Source organism: Diabrotica undecimpunctata, chromosome 9 (assembly GCF_040954645.1).
Source record: "Diabrotica undecimpunctata isolate CICGRU chromosome 9, icDiaUnde3, whole genome shotgun sequence".
In the NCBI taxonomy this organism is placed as follows: Eukaryota; Metazoa; Arthropoda; class Insecta; order Coleoptera; family Chrysomelidae; genus Diabrotica; species Diabrotica undecimpunctata.
The window spans coordinates 108,631,641-108,647,301 of record NC_092811.1 but is presented as its reverse complement, the minus strand read 5'-3'; the positions used below and the strand labels follow the sequence as shown (position 1 = coordinate 108,647,301).

At 36.6% G+C, this 15,661-nt stretch overlaps 1 protein-coding gene across 1 annotated transcript in view; it reads right to left on the bottom strand.

The window, feature by feature from the left end:
* Positions 1-15,661, bottom strand: part of LOC140451278 (uncharacterized) — an 862,244-nt gene that overhangs the window by 348,949 nt on the left and 497,634 nt on the right. Inside the window, 4 exon segments of the mRNA XM_072545021.1 lie at positions 1,090-1,923; positions 2,946-3,223; positions 3,459-3,863; positions 9,956-10,245. Of these exon segments, the coding sequence (XP_072401122.1) occupies positions 1,090-1,923; positions 2,946-3,223; positions 3,459-3,863; positions 9,956-10,245 (1,807 nt within the window).

Genomic DNA, 15,661 nt, shown 5'->3' with positions numbered 1-15,661 from the left:
CTTTTATGAACAATTAACAAATATATTGAAAACAAATTATACATAAAACACATTTTATGTCAAATATCACGTATTATGGCAAATATCACGTTTTATGTCAAATGTAATTTAGTACGTCAAATGTCACGTATTATGTCACGTTTTATGTCAAATATCACGTTTTATGTCAAATGTTACGTATTATACCACGTTTTGTGTCAAATATCACGTATTCCGTCACATTATGTCATCTTTTATGTCACATATTATATCTTGCCGAGATGCCACTTTATGCCAACCAAAATAAATTTTACAAGCTTATTCATGTTGTAATTGATTATTTTTGAAAGTTTGTTTGGATTCATCCAGTGAAAACTAAAACAGGGGAGGAAATAACAAAGATGTTTGCAGATATTTTAAACCATAATGGGGAATTACTGACGCTGACTAGAGGATAATAGTATGTATGTATGTATCTAAATTAATGTAAAAATGACGAATTACCGGCGGCGGCCATATTGGGAGGGGGAGGATTGTGACATCAACATATATTGTTCTCACTCTTATTTGCCTAAAAGATACCTCTCTCTCTCTCTCTCTCTCTCTCTCTCTCTCTCTCTCTCTCTAACTCATTGATTTTCCTATTCTGATAGTCGTAGCCTACAAACGTAGCTAATCTCCTTATGTACGATTATAGCTAATGGTTGCTCAGCGATAACTGAAGCAGGAGTTTTGGCTTACATCACAGTGGTTGGGGAAGAACAATAATTAAGTGCATTTCAGGTAATCGAAGTTAGGATCTATGCGATAATAGATTCCGGCAGTAAGGGAGGGGCAATCAAGATGTGATACGTCACACTTGTGGCGTGAGAAGGCTTTTGAACAGGTAATGAAAGGTACATGTAAGTAGTAATAAAAATAATACTTTTTATAGGATGTTCGTACGGCGTAGATTATTACTTAAAAATATTTTATTAATTATTATAGTTGGGCAAAGAAATACTTAGTTCGGACTTTTTATAACAAGTGGTAAATAACATCATGGCAATAACAACTGGAGAAGAAGTCATAAAGTGTGCATTTTAAAATGCTTGCTGTATATTTACTTACTTCTAACGACTAAGTCAGCAGTACTAACAGCAGTTCCTCCATCGTTATTCGCCGTGCAAGAATATCTGCCCGCGTCTTGGACAGTAACGTTTTTAATCTCCAATGAAGTTCTGTTTAGTTCCCACGTAGTTTTGATTCTGTCATCTTCTTTAAGGTCTTCGCCATTCTTTGTCCATTTTACTTGTGGAATGGGTTGACCGTCCAAAATACCCTCCAGTACAACGTCTACGTCTTGGTCGACGATTTTGCCAATAATGGGAGTAACAAATTTGGGAGGGCGAACCTTGAGACCGGATCTTTGGATCAATTCCGAGTTTGAAGTAATCTGCTTTTGTTCACTTTGTGCTCCAACGGAGTAAGTGGTCGAAGATTTTTCATGGAAGACTGGAGGCTGATCTCCGATTTTATGATATTCTTCAGTTCTTTGAGATTCTTTAATTTCCGGAGCATCTTGATCGATTTGTTTAAATGTCTGTGCTTTTTGAGATGAGATTTTATGTTCTTCAATATGCGGTTGAGAGGCGTCAGAATTGGATGAAATAACTTTACTCATATGGGAAGTCTGTGATTGAGTTACGACTTCTCGGGTTATCCTATACGACGATTCGGTGTGTTGTGATTTTTCAGTAGTAAGAGGTAGTGAGGGTTGGATTTGCAACTGATTTTCTTCGGTGATCACAGAACTGGCTGGTTGCACGTGTAAGTTTGCTACACAAGTTGCTTTACCTACTTCGTTTTCCGCAATGCATGTAATTGAACCGGAATGTTCTTTCTTGGCGTTCGGGATGGATAAAACTTGTCTGTCTCCTGAGGTAGAAATCAGGAAGTCTTTACCTGTAATATCAAAAAATTTAAAAGATAAAGTTTATTATATCAAATTAATTAATTATTAATTATATATATATATATATATATATATATATAGCAGAAAGAGCAGTAAAAGAAATAAAAAGGAATAAAGCTCCTGGAAACGATGGAATCCTAGCAGAAATGCTGAAGGAAGGCGGAGAAGCCATCACATATCTAAAAATGCTATTTAATAAATGTCCATTCCAAGGCAACATACCCGAACAATGGAATACTACTAAAACAATACTAATACACAAAAAGGAAGACGCCACAGATCTGAAAAATTATCGACCGATTTCACTTCTTTTTTGTGTTTTTCTCATTCCTTTATAAAGATTTTTATTTCTATTGAATTCGCTCCAGGAATCCAGAAAAATTTAGAGAAGTTTTTCATTGCCTCTTGATACATTTTTGCAACCAGTTCATTGACCATTTTGATTAATTCTTCCTGCTTTTCTTGGAAGATAAAGGGCCCGGTTACTGTTACTTTAACTATTGGCGATTATGATTACTTATTTGCAAACCTTGTGTTTTTTCTTGCATGACCTCACACATTTCTCCCACATTTGGACGCTTACAAGTATAAAAAGTAACAAAAACGGAAACATCCATCGAGAGCCAAACTAACAGACAGAAAAAGAAATTATTGGATCCGTATCAAATAATTCATAATAATAAATAATAGTAAGTAATTATTATTATTAAAGATAATAAATAATCAAAAGTAAGGGACGTCTAAACACAAGCAGTAAAAGTTAAGTGACAATTCGCTGGACATACCCTAGGACAAAAGGACGAGATATAGGGTAAGATACGTATACACTGGAGACCGTGGAATCACAAAAGGAAAATGAGACACCGCAAAACACTGAGGCAAAATGGCTACAAACTACATATGAAGGAGAAACCTTGAAAAAGGAAGATGTCTATATCCAAAGATAGATGTTTGGTGCTGTTTAGATAGAAATATTTCTATAATTAAAAATTAACATATACTATGTAACTACCTGAAATATTTTCGCCATTAAACAACCACCTGACTTTTGGTGTGGGTTTTCCAATAACGATGCATTCGAATTTAGATGCTGTGTCTTCGTAGACGGTCTTATCCCCAAAACCTTCTTTAAAATCAGGAGCTTGTTTTTGTTCTTCATGTTGTACAGTTTCCGATGGTTTAAACGATTTGACAATTAGTTGAGCAAAACATTTAGCTTCTCCGACTGAGTTTGTAGCTTTTACAGTGTATACGCCCTTATCTTCTGGTTTTACGCTTCCAATTTCCAATCTAGAACAAAAATACATGTATTAAATTTTTTAACTTACTATTTATGTGCCATTAAATGACATTCGACAACAAATGTTGTGATATGAAGACACATGCCTTAACTGTTGTTTACGAATTGTTAAAATCGAACGAAACAATGTCTTATGTGTCGAGTAAACTAATTGCTTGAAGAATATATATTTAAGAATAATTAAAATGAGAATATAAGTAAATATAGTAAGTAGCAAATATTTACCTCACATTTCCTTCGTTATCATATACAAAAATAAAATGTTCGAGGTCGGTGATAGGCAAATTATTCAACAACCATTTAATTTCTGGTCTCGGCTCCCCGACTACGTTTCCTTCTAAAATTACTTTATCTCCTTCTGAAACTAAAACGTCGGTTAATAATTTCGAGAATTTTGGCGCTGTTCCAGCCTCCGTTTTTTCCTCTGGTGCTTTTTCGTTGTCCGATTCCGAAATTGGCGTAACACTCAATACGCATTTGCTGGAAGCTTCCCCGGCAGAATTTAGAGCAACGACTTTGTATTCGCCACCGTCTTCGGGTAGAACTTCCTGGATGATAAGGGAACAACGGTCTCCTTGGAATAGCAGCTGGAAGTCGTGGGATTCTTTAACAGGTTGGTCATCATGGTACCTGGAAATAAGTAAAAATTTAACTATTACAAACATCCGTAAAATAAAAAAATAGAATTTAAAGATAAACTTTAGCTACTAACGAGAAGTACAGTTAAAAGGGCCCTTGCAGACTACAAACTTTTTAATCGGCCGATAGTTTAGTCCGGTTGGGCTGTTGGTGAACAAACCGAGCCAACTAAACAGTCGGGTTGGTGAAGAGGGCGCGGACTAGCAACAGCCGATCGACTATTCTCGAACGATTTAGTACTAAAATTACTTTATTACACATAAAACTTCATTTTCTTCTTCTTAATTTATTGGCTTGCATACTCGTACATCTGCCAGCGCATTTGGTAATATTGCAGCTCGTCTTGCTCTAAGCAATGCTTCTTCTTCTAATGGCGCTACAATTCTTTGTGAGTCTTGGCCTGCTTAACAATGTTCTTCCATTCTGCCCTGTCGGATACTTTCCTTCGCTACTGACTGATGTTCATGGTTTTAAGATCCCTCTCTACGTCGTCTATCCATCTTTTACGGGGCCTTCCTCTTGTTCTGTTTCCTTGGGGCTTCCATCTCTGGACTACTTTTACTGCTCGACTATCTGGCATTCTTTCTAGGTGACCAAGCCAGTTTAGTCTTTGTGACTTTACAAATCTAACAATATCTGCGCTCTGCATTAGTTCATCCAGCTCGTAGTTCATTTTAATTCTCCACGAACCATCGCTGCATTGGGTCGTCCAAATATCTTTCTTAGTATTTTCATCAGTGGTTGAGAGGGTCCACGTTTCACATTCATATGTGACCACTGGTCTAATTACTGTTTTGTAAATTCTAAGCTTAGACTCACGATTCAGTAACTTACTTTTCATTAAGTCTTTGTATGCATAAAAGCACTTATTACCGCTAAAAATCCGTGCTTGTATTTCTTAAATGATGTTGTTGTCATTTATTATTGAGCCTCGGTAGGGAAAAGTGGAGGCATATTTGTAGGTATGGTTGTCTACCTTCAGATTTTCATGTTGATTCGATTTTGTGCACTCCATATATTTTGTTTTGCTTTTATTTATATATAGACCAAACGTAGCAGCTTCTCGTTTCAGTTCTATAACTTTTTCGCTTAATACCCTTTTGTAGCGGCTTATTATGGCAACATCATCCGCATATGAGCATATTTGCATTGATCTTGTATTAATACAGCCGTTTATATCCAGTTTTGTAACAACAGCTTCTAAAGTTAGATTAAAAAGTGTTGTTGATAACGCATCACTTGTCTAACTTCATTTTCAATATCAAAGGCCTGCGTTATATCTCCATCTATTCTCACCATAGCTTGAGAACCTTCCAGAGTCATTCGTATAAGTTTAACCAACTTATTGGGTATCCCTAACATAGATAGTTGCTTTAACATCTTTTGTCGATCTATTCCATCAAACGCCTGTTTGAAATCGATATACAAGTTCTGCTTGCAAGGCTCTAAACAATGTTGCAACACTAAAATACTTTTTTTTTTTCACAAATGACGTTAAATTTCAATAATTCCACTAAACAAACACAGTAAAGAGATTGGTTTTTACAGAATTTAACTAATAAATTACGTTGCCGTAAGGATGCTCAAGATAATTTGAAATAAACTTAATATTCTTTGCACAAACTAGTTCGGTGGCATGGCCGCCATGGTATCCTCATGACGGACAGACCTCGATCCACATAAATGTTTGTCATATTTTATAGGATGAGCATAACTTGCTTCAATGAACTAGTAATTGGACCAGCTGTAGCGAAGAAGGATAATAATTTAAGACTTTCTATACTTGTGGAAATACATACTACATGAAATTCTCATGACCGTCAAAACTAAAAAGTTGGAATATCTAGGACATGTAATGAGAAATTAAGAACGTTACGGCCTTCTCCAGCTGATTTTCCAAGGGAAGGTAAATGGTAAGAGAGGACGAGGAAGAAGACGCATTTCCTGGCTTCAAAATTTACGAAAGTGGTATAAGACGACTACCACTGAACTGTTCCGCGCTGCAATAAACAAAGTAAAGATAGCCATGATGATCGCCAACATCCGGAATGGATAGGCACTTTAAGAAGAAGAAGATACTTGTAGAGGAGAGATTGAGATTTAAACTTTTTTTATAAAGCGCTGGTCTTTGCTAGACTTCCTCTATTAACTTTACCACACACGTTTCTACAATCTTCTTCTTCTTCTTCCTTCTTGTATGTAGGCTTTCAAGCCTATTAGCCGTGATGATCGCCAACATCCGGAACGGATAGGCACTTTAAGAAGAAGAAGATACTTGTGGAGGAGAGATTGAGATTTAAACTTTTTTTATAAAGCTCTGGTCTTTGCTAGACTTCTTCTATTAACTTTACCACAGACGTTTCTACAATCTTCTTCTTCTTCTTCCTTCTTGTATGTAGGCTTTCAAGCCTGTTTCTTCTTCAATATTAGCCTCCTAAATTGTTTAAATCAGCGCACCATCTTTTTCTTGGTCTGCCAATACTTCTCAATTTGGTTACTTATTTCGTGCTATTCGTACTATCCTATCCTCTGCCATTCTACTAATGTGTTCGTTCCACTCCTGTTTCCGTTTTGTCACCCATCCTTTTATGTCTTCTATATTGCATGTTCTTCTTATGTTTTCGCATCTCTCCCTATCCAACAGACTTTTCCCTGATATTCATCGAAGTATTTTCATCTTTGTTGTTTTTCGTAGTCGTCTCGTTTTAGATGTGTCAGGTCTTGTCTCCGCCGTGTATGTTAATATAGGTCTAAGTGCTGCTTTAAAGATTCTCGTTTTTGTGTCTGGTCTTAGGTGTTTGTTTTTCCAGATTGTGCCATTAAGAGATCCCGCCGCTTTACTTGCTTTTAAGCTTTGTTGTCGTACTTCTTCTTCAACATCTCCGTAACTAGTTATATCTATTCCCATTTATCCCTATTATATCTTGCTTCCTGCTTTATTATTTTCCCATCAATTTCGATTTTACATCGTAGTGGGTATTTAGATGTTGTCACACATTTGTTTTTCTTTTTGCCAATAATATCATATTGTATTTCTTGGCCGTTGTGTTGAAGATGTGTGTTAATCTTTGGAGCTCGTCTTCTGTTTCCTCGTTCTTCTGAACGTAATATTTGGATCTCTATGTTCCCCATTCTGTAACCATGACCTTTACGTACTGCTTGTATTATTTCGTCCATTATTATATTAAAGAGAAGTGGACTTAACGAGTCTCCTCCCTAACCCTTTCTGACTCCGCTTTGTACTGGTATACACTGTGTTAGTTTTCCGTTTATCTTTGCCTGTATTCGATTATGCAAGTAGATGTTTTCGATGGATTGTATAATATTGATTGGTATGTTTCTTTTATGCAGTAGGTGTAAGACGTCTTCGATTTGGATGCTATCGAAAGCCTTTGTCAGGTGTATAAAACATAGATATGCTGGTTTATTGTACTCGATGGCCTTTTCTGTGATTTGTCTTAGTACAAATATGGCGTCTACGCAGGATCTTCCGGATCTGAATCCTTGTTTTTTATCTGATAAAGTTGTTATTTTATTGATTTTGTTGGTTAGGACTTTTGTGGTAAACTTAAGTACGGTGTTCAGTAGATTTATACCTCTATAATTGTTGGGGTCTTATTTATCTCCTTTCTTGAATTATGCTGTTTCTCCATGCGTCTGGTAACTTGCAGTGCAAGATTAGTTTTTATATAAGTTTTGTCATCTCTAGAGTTATACTTTCTCCTCCTTGTTCTAGAAGCTCGTTGGTTATTCCGTCTGATTCCGGTACATTCTATTTTTAAGTGAATTTATGGCTATCTTTACTTCGTAAAAACCGATTTTTATACAGTTTCGTCAGGTATCTTATCCATTCGTTTGCTGGTATGTTATTGTATTCCTTCAATTCTGTCATTTCTTTCCATTGGTTTTTTATGAATCTCCATATTTGTTTTTGTGTACCGTAGAAGTCGCTTTCCTTCCTTTTTGTAAACTGTTCCCAGTGTTCATTTTTTGTTCTTTTTACCAACTGCTTTGTTTTATTTCTTCTTCTCTGTTATTCTTTTATAGGTGTCTCGGAATTCTGGAGTATTTGATGTTGTGTACTTCGTACAGGCCTCTCGTTTCTCTTTACATTTTTCTGTTATTTCTTTTCTGAACCATGGTGTATTGTTGTTGCTTCTTTTGTTCAGTATGACTTTGCGTTTTCCTAGAGCTTTTGTTGCCGCTTCTTCAATGCTGTTTTTAATTTTCTCCCAGTTCGCGTTTATATCTTCAATTTCGTAAATATGTTTCAGCTGTATCTTCTGTGCTAGCTTCCTTAGGTACATTTCTCTTATAGAGTCGCTCCACAGTGATTCTACATTGAATTTTTGCTCGGTGATTTGCTGTAGAAAATGTTTTGGTGTTATTTTAATTCTTATTTTTACTAGTATGTACTAGTTTGTGTTCACTCCCTGCGTCTGCTGAGTTTAAAGTTTTCGGATATCTAGAATCTGCTTTGGGTGGATTTTTCTATTAGTGACTATAAAATCAAACATAGATTTGTGCCCCCTGGAGTTTTTAAATGTATATTTATACTGGAGCTTATGGTTTCTACAATCAACGATTGTAAATTGGGCGATGCTGTTTTATTGTAAAAATATTCACACGGCACTAGTCTCAGACGCCAAAGCTAGTGCGAACTGAACTATTGGACGATAAACAATCGTATTTAGTCAACACTGATTAAACTGTTGACCGGTAGTTGGCCGACATATTAGTTTTAACGTAATCGGGAAGCCCATCAAACTGCTTTACATGCCGATACTGAATCGGCGTAATGTGCGCATATCCGTACTGATTAAGAAACCGATCAAACTATCAGCCGATAAAAAGTCTGCAGTCTGCGTGGGCCTAAGGGCTTCCTTGCTAGAGGTCCTAGAGTATCCTGCATGTACATGATGTTTCATCAACATATACAATTAGCTTATCTTCACTTCTCTAGTATTTAATATTGTCTAAATTAGTAAACGTCGATTATCTTTAGTTTTCTTCTATTTGCATCCCAAATCTTTTACAATCGTGTAGAAAGAACTTACATAAATTTACTTACGTAAATTCTATCTCTTCTTCTTCTTTAAGTGCCATCTTCGCGACGAAGTTTGGCAATCATCATGGCTATTCTGACCTTCGAGGCAGCTGCTCTGAACAATTGCCTTGAGCTGCAACCAAACCACTCTCTCAGGTTCTTCAACCAGGAAACGCGTTTTCTTCATATGCTTCTCCTACCCTCTACTTTTCCTTGAATTATGAGTCTCAAGATATTGCAATTTCCTTTTTTTTATTGTATTTTCCATTCCCTCTCTCTCTCTGTCTATTCTCCTTAACACTTTTGTATTCGTGACTCTATCTACCCATGGAATCCTTAACAATCTTCTAAATGTCCACATTTCAAACGCGTTACGTCTTATTGTATTCCGGTTTAATGTCCATGATTCAGCTCCTTAGTAGAGTACACTGTGTACATACCATTTAATTAGCCTTATTCTGAGGGCCAATGTCAGATCTTTGCGGCATAAAATCTTTTTCATTTTCACGAAGTTGGCACGTGCTTTTTCAATTCTGACTCTTACTTCTGCAGTATAATCGTTATTTTCTGTGATTATCGTTCCCATTCTATCTCTAATGAACTGTTTGTCGTAGTATCTCAAGTTTCTCACAGTTAGTTTCCGTTTAGCAGATATTTGAGTTGACCTATATCCAATTGCTGTTTTATTACGAATCTAGTTCTTTTTTTACTGATATGGTAATTTTGACATTAAATAGACTATTTAGCATGTGGCTTTATATTTTCTGCTCCGATTTTCTAAATAGAAGGTTAGCATCTGCTACTACATCGCTCATTGTGTTTGCACTATGTTTAGAAATAGTAGCAGTAGCTCCTATTATTTAAATTGTCAAATAACAGAAGATTGAGACACTTATTTCTAAAAATACACAAACAGAGAATAGCAGGTATTAATATAGAAAACAAAATTAACATGCCTTCTATAAATATTACAGATAACAGATTGATACAATATAATTACTTTATCAATATATTTTAGTTTCGTTTTTATACATACCAGATGACTTCTGGTTCAGGTTGTCCAACTATAACACAATCCAGTCGTACCCTACTTCCTTCTTTCGCTGTCGTATTGGTCAAAGGAAGTTGAATAGACGGTTTGATTGGCTCCATATCGCTTGCTATCTCAGAGTCTGATGTTTCGGTAGGAAGACGGCCTTTGACGGAAACGCTGCTTGAACTAGTTGCTTCACCGGCGATGTTTTTGGCACTTACTGAGTAGGTGCCGGCATCTTTCGGGAAGGCTTCCAAAACTAGTAAAGTGGCCTTGTTGCCTTCCTGTTGCAACTGTAAAAGAAAGTGTTCACATATAAACAATTGAATAGATCCATCGAAAGTTAGCATTTATGGTTTGACATTGTCAAAAATAAGTAAACAATAGTATTGTAACAATATAAAAAATATGCAATGTTTTGTATGGGTCTTTACAAAAAGTTTCTCTTATTCATTACCAAATTATAACATAAATATTACGAAATAAAGACAAAGATTTAAAAATATACATGTGGAGTGTGCGGAAACTTTATGAATCTGGAAATTAATTGAAATAGTAACTCAATATAAAGCACATATGACTGCTGTGCTGTGCAAGAAGTAAGATGCACTGGCCAATTAATTATCAAAAAGAGAGAATGCGAGATCTATTACAGCTGTCAAAAGACCAATCATGTATTCGGAATCTCATTTATTATAAACAAAAAAGAAACAAAAATTATTATAGACTTAATAATAAGTCTATAATAAGTCTTCTTAAAGTCGGAATTAACTGAAATAGAAGATTTGATGCTCTTTAAAAGTGGAGGAAAAGACAGAATGCTTGGAACTGGTTTTTTGGTAGCTAAATGTATTGTAGTGAGATATTCTGGGGTAACCCCACCTCTAATTTGTCTCATCGAAACCGCATCGAAAGACGGGCGCTATTGAAATGCCAATTCTTACGTTTTCTAGATTTATCCTTCTAAGAATTATGACGTATCGGAGATGGGCTATTTCGTTAGGCACGACATAGAATTTTAATTGTATAATGGAATGTTAAAGGAACATTTGAAATAGCCGCATTTAATAATTTAGCAAATACCCTGGAAAAGTACGATATAGATATTTTAGATATCCAAGAAACCAAACAAAAGGGAATTTTTTGCACAGAGATTAAGAACTACATATTTTTCAAAAGTAAAGACAATGAAAGACTATTTGGGGTAGGGTTTTTTTGTTTTTGACTTTGAGCCAATAAAAAGCAGATTATGTTAGTTAAGAATAAGGGAAAAGTATAGAAAAATAACATTTACAAATGTACATGTCCTTATAGAAGATAAGGATGATGAAAAACTACTATTATGAACAACGTGAAAAAACTGTTGCACGAAATACCATCGTATGCTATAATTGTAGGAGATTTTAACACAAAAGTTGGTAAGGAGGATGTTAACAGACACAAAACCGGCGGAAAGATTTATTTATTTATTTAGCGTATGGCTACATCACAGGTTCATATATATACATATATATAAATTATATAAATTACAAAAAACAGAAAATACAAAAATATTATTCTACAAACAAACATCTAGATTATAAATATATTCGATTGACTCTTTTGTAGCAGCCAGGAAATCCGAAGGGTTGCCGTTATAGGATCTAATCGGGCATTCCTCCACCATGTGTTTTACTTTTTGCCTTTCGCCGCCGCAGTCGCAATTTGGTGATTGTATTTTTCCCCATTTTAAAAGTGAGTCGGAATATCTGCCACAGTTCGTCCTTATTCTATTGAGTGTGGTCCAAATTCGTCTCGGTTGGTTGAAGCCCTCAGGTTTGCTTGTAATACATGGCATGTTCCAGTTAGCTGGTGCTGCGTTATTCTCCCATTGTTCTCTCCACCGTTTAGTTGCATTAAAGTTTTGATCTACTAGCCTTTTTGCTGTTTTTAGAGGCGGGTGTCTTGAACGGAGCCTATTTATGTCTCTGGCGGAAGTTCCGACATGGGAGCGGAGCTCAGGATCAGTATTGATTTTTGTAAATTCTCTGACAAGGGCATCCCGGCGGATGGGTGGTGGAGCTATATGACTCAAAGCTGGTAACCAGTAAGTGGGCGTGGCCTTGATTGTGCCCGATATAGTTCGCATGGCTTGGTTGAGTTGGACATCAACACGGTGAGTATGTGGACTGTTTATCCATACTGGTGCACAGTATTCCGCTACGGGGTATACCAGTCCTAATGCTGTCGATCTAAGTGTGGGTGCTGAGGAGCCTCATGTAGTGCCGCAGAGCTTTTGCAGGATGTTATTACGAGTTCGGAGTTTTGCAGCAGTCTTAGTAAGATGCTCTTTAAAGTTTAGCGTTCTGTCAAGTGTAACACCTAAGTATTTTGGGTGTTTATTATAGTTAAGGAGTCTATCCTCAAAATGGATTTGAGGTTGATAGTTCGCCATCTTGTTGTTCAAATGGAAGCAGGACACTTCTATCTTAGTTGGATTGGGTTGCAATCTCCATTTGCGGAAATAATTCCCTAGGGCATTTAAATAGTTTGTTAGAATGCGTTCAGTGACCTCGAATTCTTTATGACTTGCCCCAAGCGTCCAGTCGTCTGCGTATCCAAACTTTTTTGATGTGGTTTCTGGCATGTCCATTATTCAGTTTTCTTTGGGTACTAGTCTTGTCTCCCAATATAACTTTAAAACATCTGTTGGATAGCATGGCGTTAATAACCTCAGTGGTCTTTCTGCATGGGATTATTCGCATTAGTTTATATATTACCCCTTGTCGCCACACAGTGTCGTAAGCAGCAGATAGATCGATGAAGACATCGGTTGTTTTTAATTTCTTTTGAAAGTTTGATTCCACATAATTGGTCAGGGCGAGTACCTGGTCTGTGCAGCTGCGGTTTGGCCGAAATCCTGCCTGTTCCACTGGTAAGTGTTGGAATATGGTTTTGCTGATTCTATTATACAACAGTCTTTCGAAAAATTTGTACACCATACTTAAGAGTGCAATGGAGCGATAGTTTTTCGGTGAATTATTACTTTTCCCTGGTTTTAAAATGGCGACGATTTTTGCATTTTTGAGTTGGTGGGGGACGTTTCCCGTTTGAAGTATGTCACAAAAGAATTCTGCGAGCCATTGCCTAGTGAATCTGCTGCTATGTTTGAGGAACTCAGCGTGAATGGCATCGAAACCCGGCGCTTTTCCTGTTTTCATTTCATTTAGGGCTTGCGACATTTCTTCATGCGTAAATAGGTTGGAATATTCTGTTGAGTGTGCAAGACTAGATTTTACGGTTTTGAGGTCTTTTTTAACTTTAATTGTATGTAAACGATTTTGAGGTGCCCTAGAGGTTGACACTATGTGCGTAGATATTTGGTCTGGAGTTACTAGGTTGGTTTGGCGAACGGGTGGGTTGCTACTTCCGAGTTTCCGCAGTAGGGACCAAGCTTGTCGACTTGACTTCTGAAAGTCTAGGTTTTCTACTGTCTGGGTCTATTTTTGACGCCTGGCAGCATCAATGCTGTGGAGTAGTTCGTCTGCAATGTCCTGCTTTCCATCTTCGCAATATTCTTTATACAGTTTTTCGCTCTGTTCTGTCCAACCAGGGATATATTCTTTGCGGTATCCTCTAGGGATTGTCGCTTTTGCTGAGGTGATTATTGCTCCTGTTAGTCTCCCGTTGTTCTGGCTCTTTGGTGGAATCCATCCTAGGTATTTGTCAAGGTTACTGGTGAAAGCAGACCAGTTAGCTTTCTTGAAGTTCCATCTGGGGCGTGGGAACGATCTTATAATGGGAATGCTGATACCGATCTTGATTAGGACGGGGCGATGTTGACTACGTGGAAAGTCAGGCATAACCCTTCGTGATGCTGCTAGCGGTTGGCCTTTGTTGTCAATGGTAACAAAACAGAGATCAGGGTTATATTCTCTCCTCCAGGCCGCAGATCTGAAAGTGCATCTATCTTTGGCGTCGAATAGAAGGTGGGCACCATGTTCCTCTGCCCATTCCACAAGGGACGTGCCATTTCTGTCAGTGTCTGAGTATTTCCACATCTTATGGTGGCTGTTGAAATCCCCTACGTATATGGCTGGATGTTCATAGGGATTATGAGCGGCGGAAAGAGCAAACACAGAGACCGCAATCTAAACGGCACAAGATTGTTTGAATTTGATTTTGAAAATAATGTGCCTCTTATAAGCACACATATTTTGACCATCAGGGGATTCATAAAGGTACTTGGAAATCACAAGATGGTCAATCAATTCATCAGATAGACCATATATTAATTGATGCGACACATATGAAGCCCGAAAGACAGTAGAAGTTATAAAGAGCAGGTTGCAAATTCAGACCACCTCCTGGTAAAAGTAAAAATGAAACAAATGATGCCTACATATACTAGGAGGAATAGCCAGCAGGTAAAACGATATCGTGGTATATTATTGCCAAACGAAGAAATTAGGAAAAAATTCAACGAAAAAGTAGAGGGAAAACTATTGGGATAGGAAGTAGCACAAGACATAGACAGTAGGTGGGAACGACTCAAAGAAACGATTCAAAAGCAGTCGAGTTAGCACTAGCAAAACCCTCTTAAAGAAGACAAAGTTATTAGTATGATAATGATTGTAAACGAGCGATTGAGGAAAGGAATAAAGCCAGAATCAATAGCATAAGGAAGAATAATTTGAACAATAGATAATTATATACTGAAAAGATAAGAAAGCAAAGCAAATGTACAGAACAACGAAAAGGTTGTACCAGGAAGAAAATTAAATAATATTGAAGAAGAAGTCAGGAAGTTGTACCAAGAAATAAAAAGAGAATAAAGACAATATAAAACCCCATCGAAATATTATAAAGATGAGGACGGACATTTAGTAGAAGGAAAAGATGAAAAACTGTGCAGATGGGCCAGATATTTTAAAAGTGTACTAAACACCGATGAAGAATAATATCTTCAAATACAGCAGCTGGAAGAAACAATAAACCGGAATAACAATGATAAAATATCAACAAAAGGAGAAATAATAAACATAAAGAGTTGAAAAAATAATAAAGCACTAGATGAAAGTGGCATCATAGCAAAGTTCCTAAAGGAAGGTGGCCAAAGCCTACAGAAAGAAATCACAGAGGGAATACGTAAAGTAGGGACCAAAGAGCAAATACCAAAACACTGGACAGAAGCCCTGCTATGCCCGAGATACAAAAAAAGAAATGTTACGGAAAGTAAAGACTACAGGGATATAGCATTACAAGACACAACGTATAAAGTTCTAGCTATATCTATCAGAAATAGAATTAATGCCGACAATAAAGAAAACCTGGGTAAATATCAAGCTGGTTTTAGAGTAGACAGATCAGTAATAGACCAAATTTTTACAATTAAACAGATCCTGGCTAGTTAATACAAATTCAATCTGTCACTACACATATTGTTAATTGATTTTCGACAAACATATGACGCAAAAATTAGACATAAATTGATCGATACATTAAAATATTTTTACTTTTCGGATAAAATAATACGATTAACTAAATCCCTTTTGAATGAAACCAAAAGTAAAATTATGATGGAAGGTCATGTCTCTGACAGCTTTAACATCACTAGAGGCCTACGACAAGGTGACCTCCTGTCTACTGTATTTTTTAATCTAATTTTGGAAAGAATTTTAAGAAAAAACAGTATAAACACTAAAGACTCAATCTACCACCACAGATATC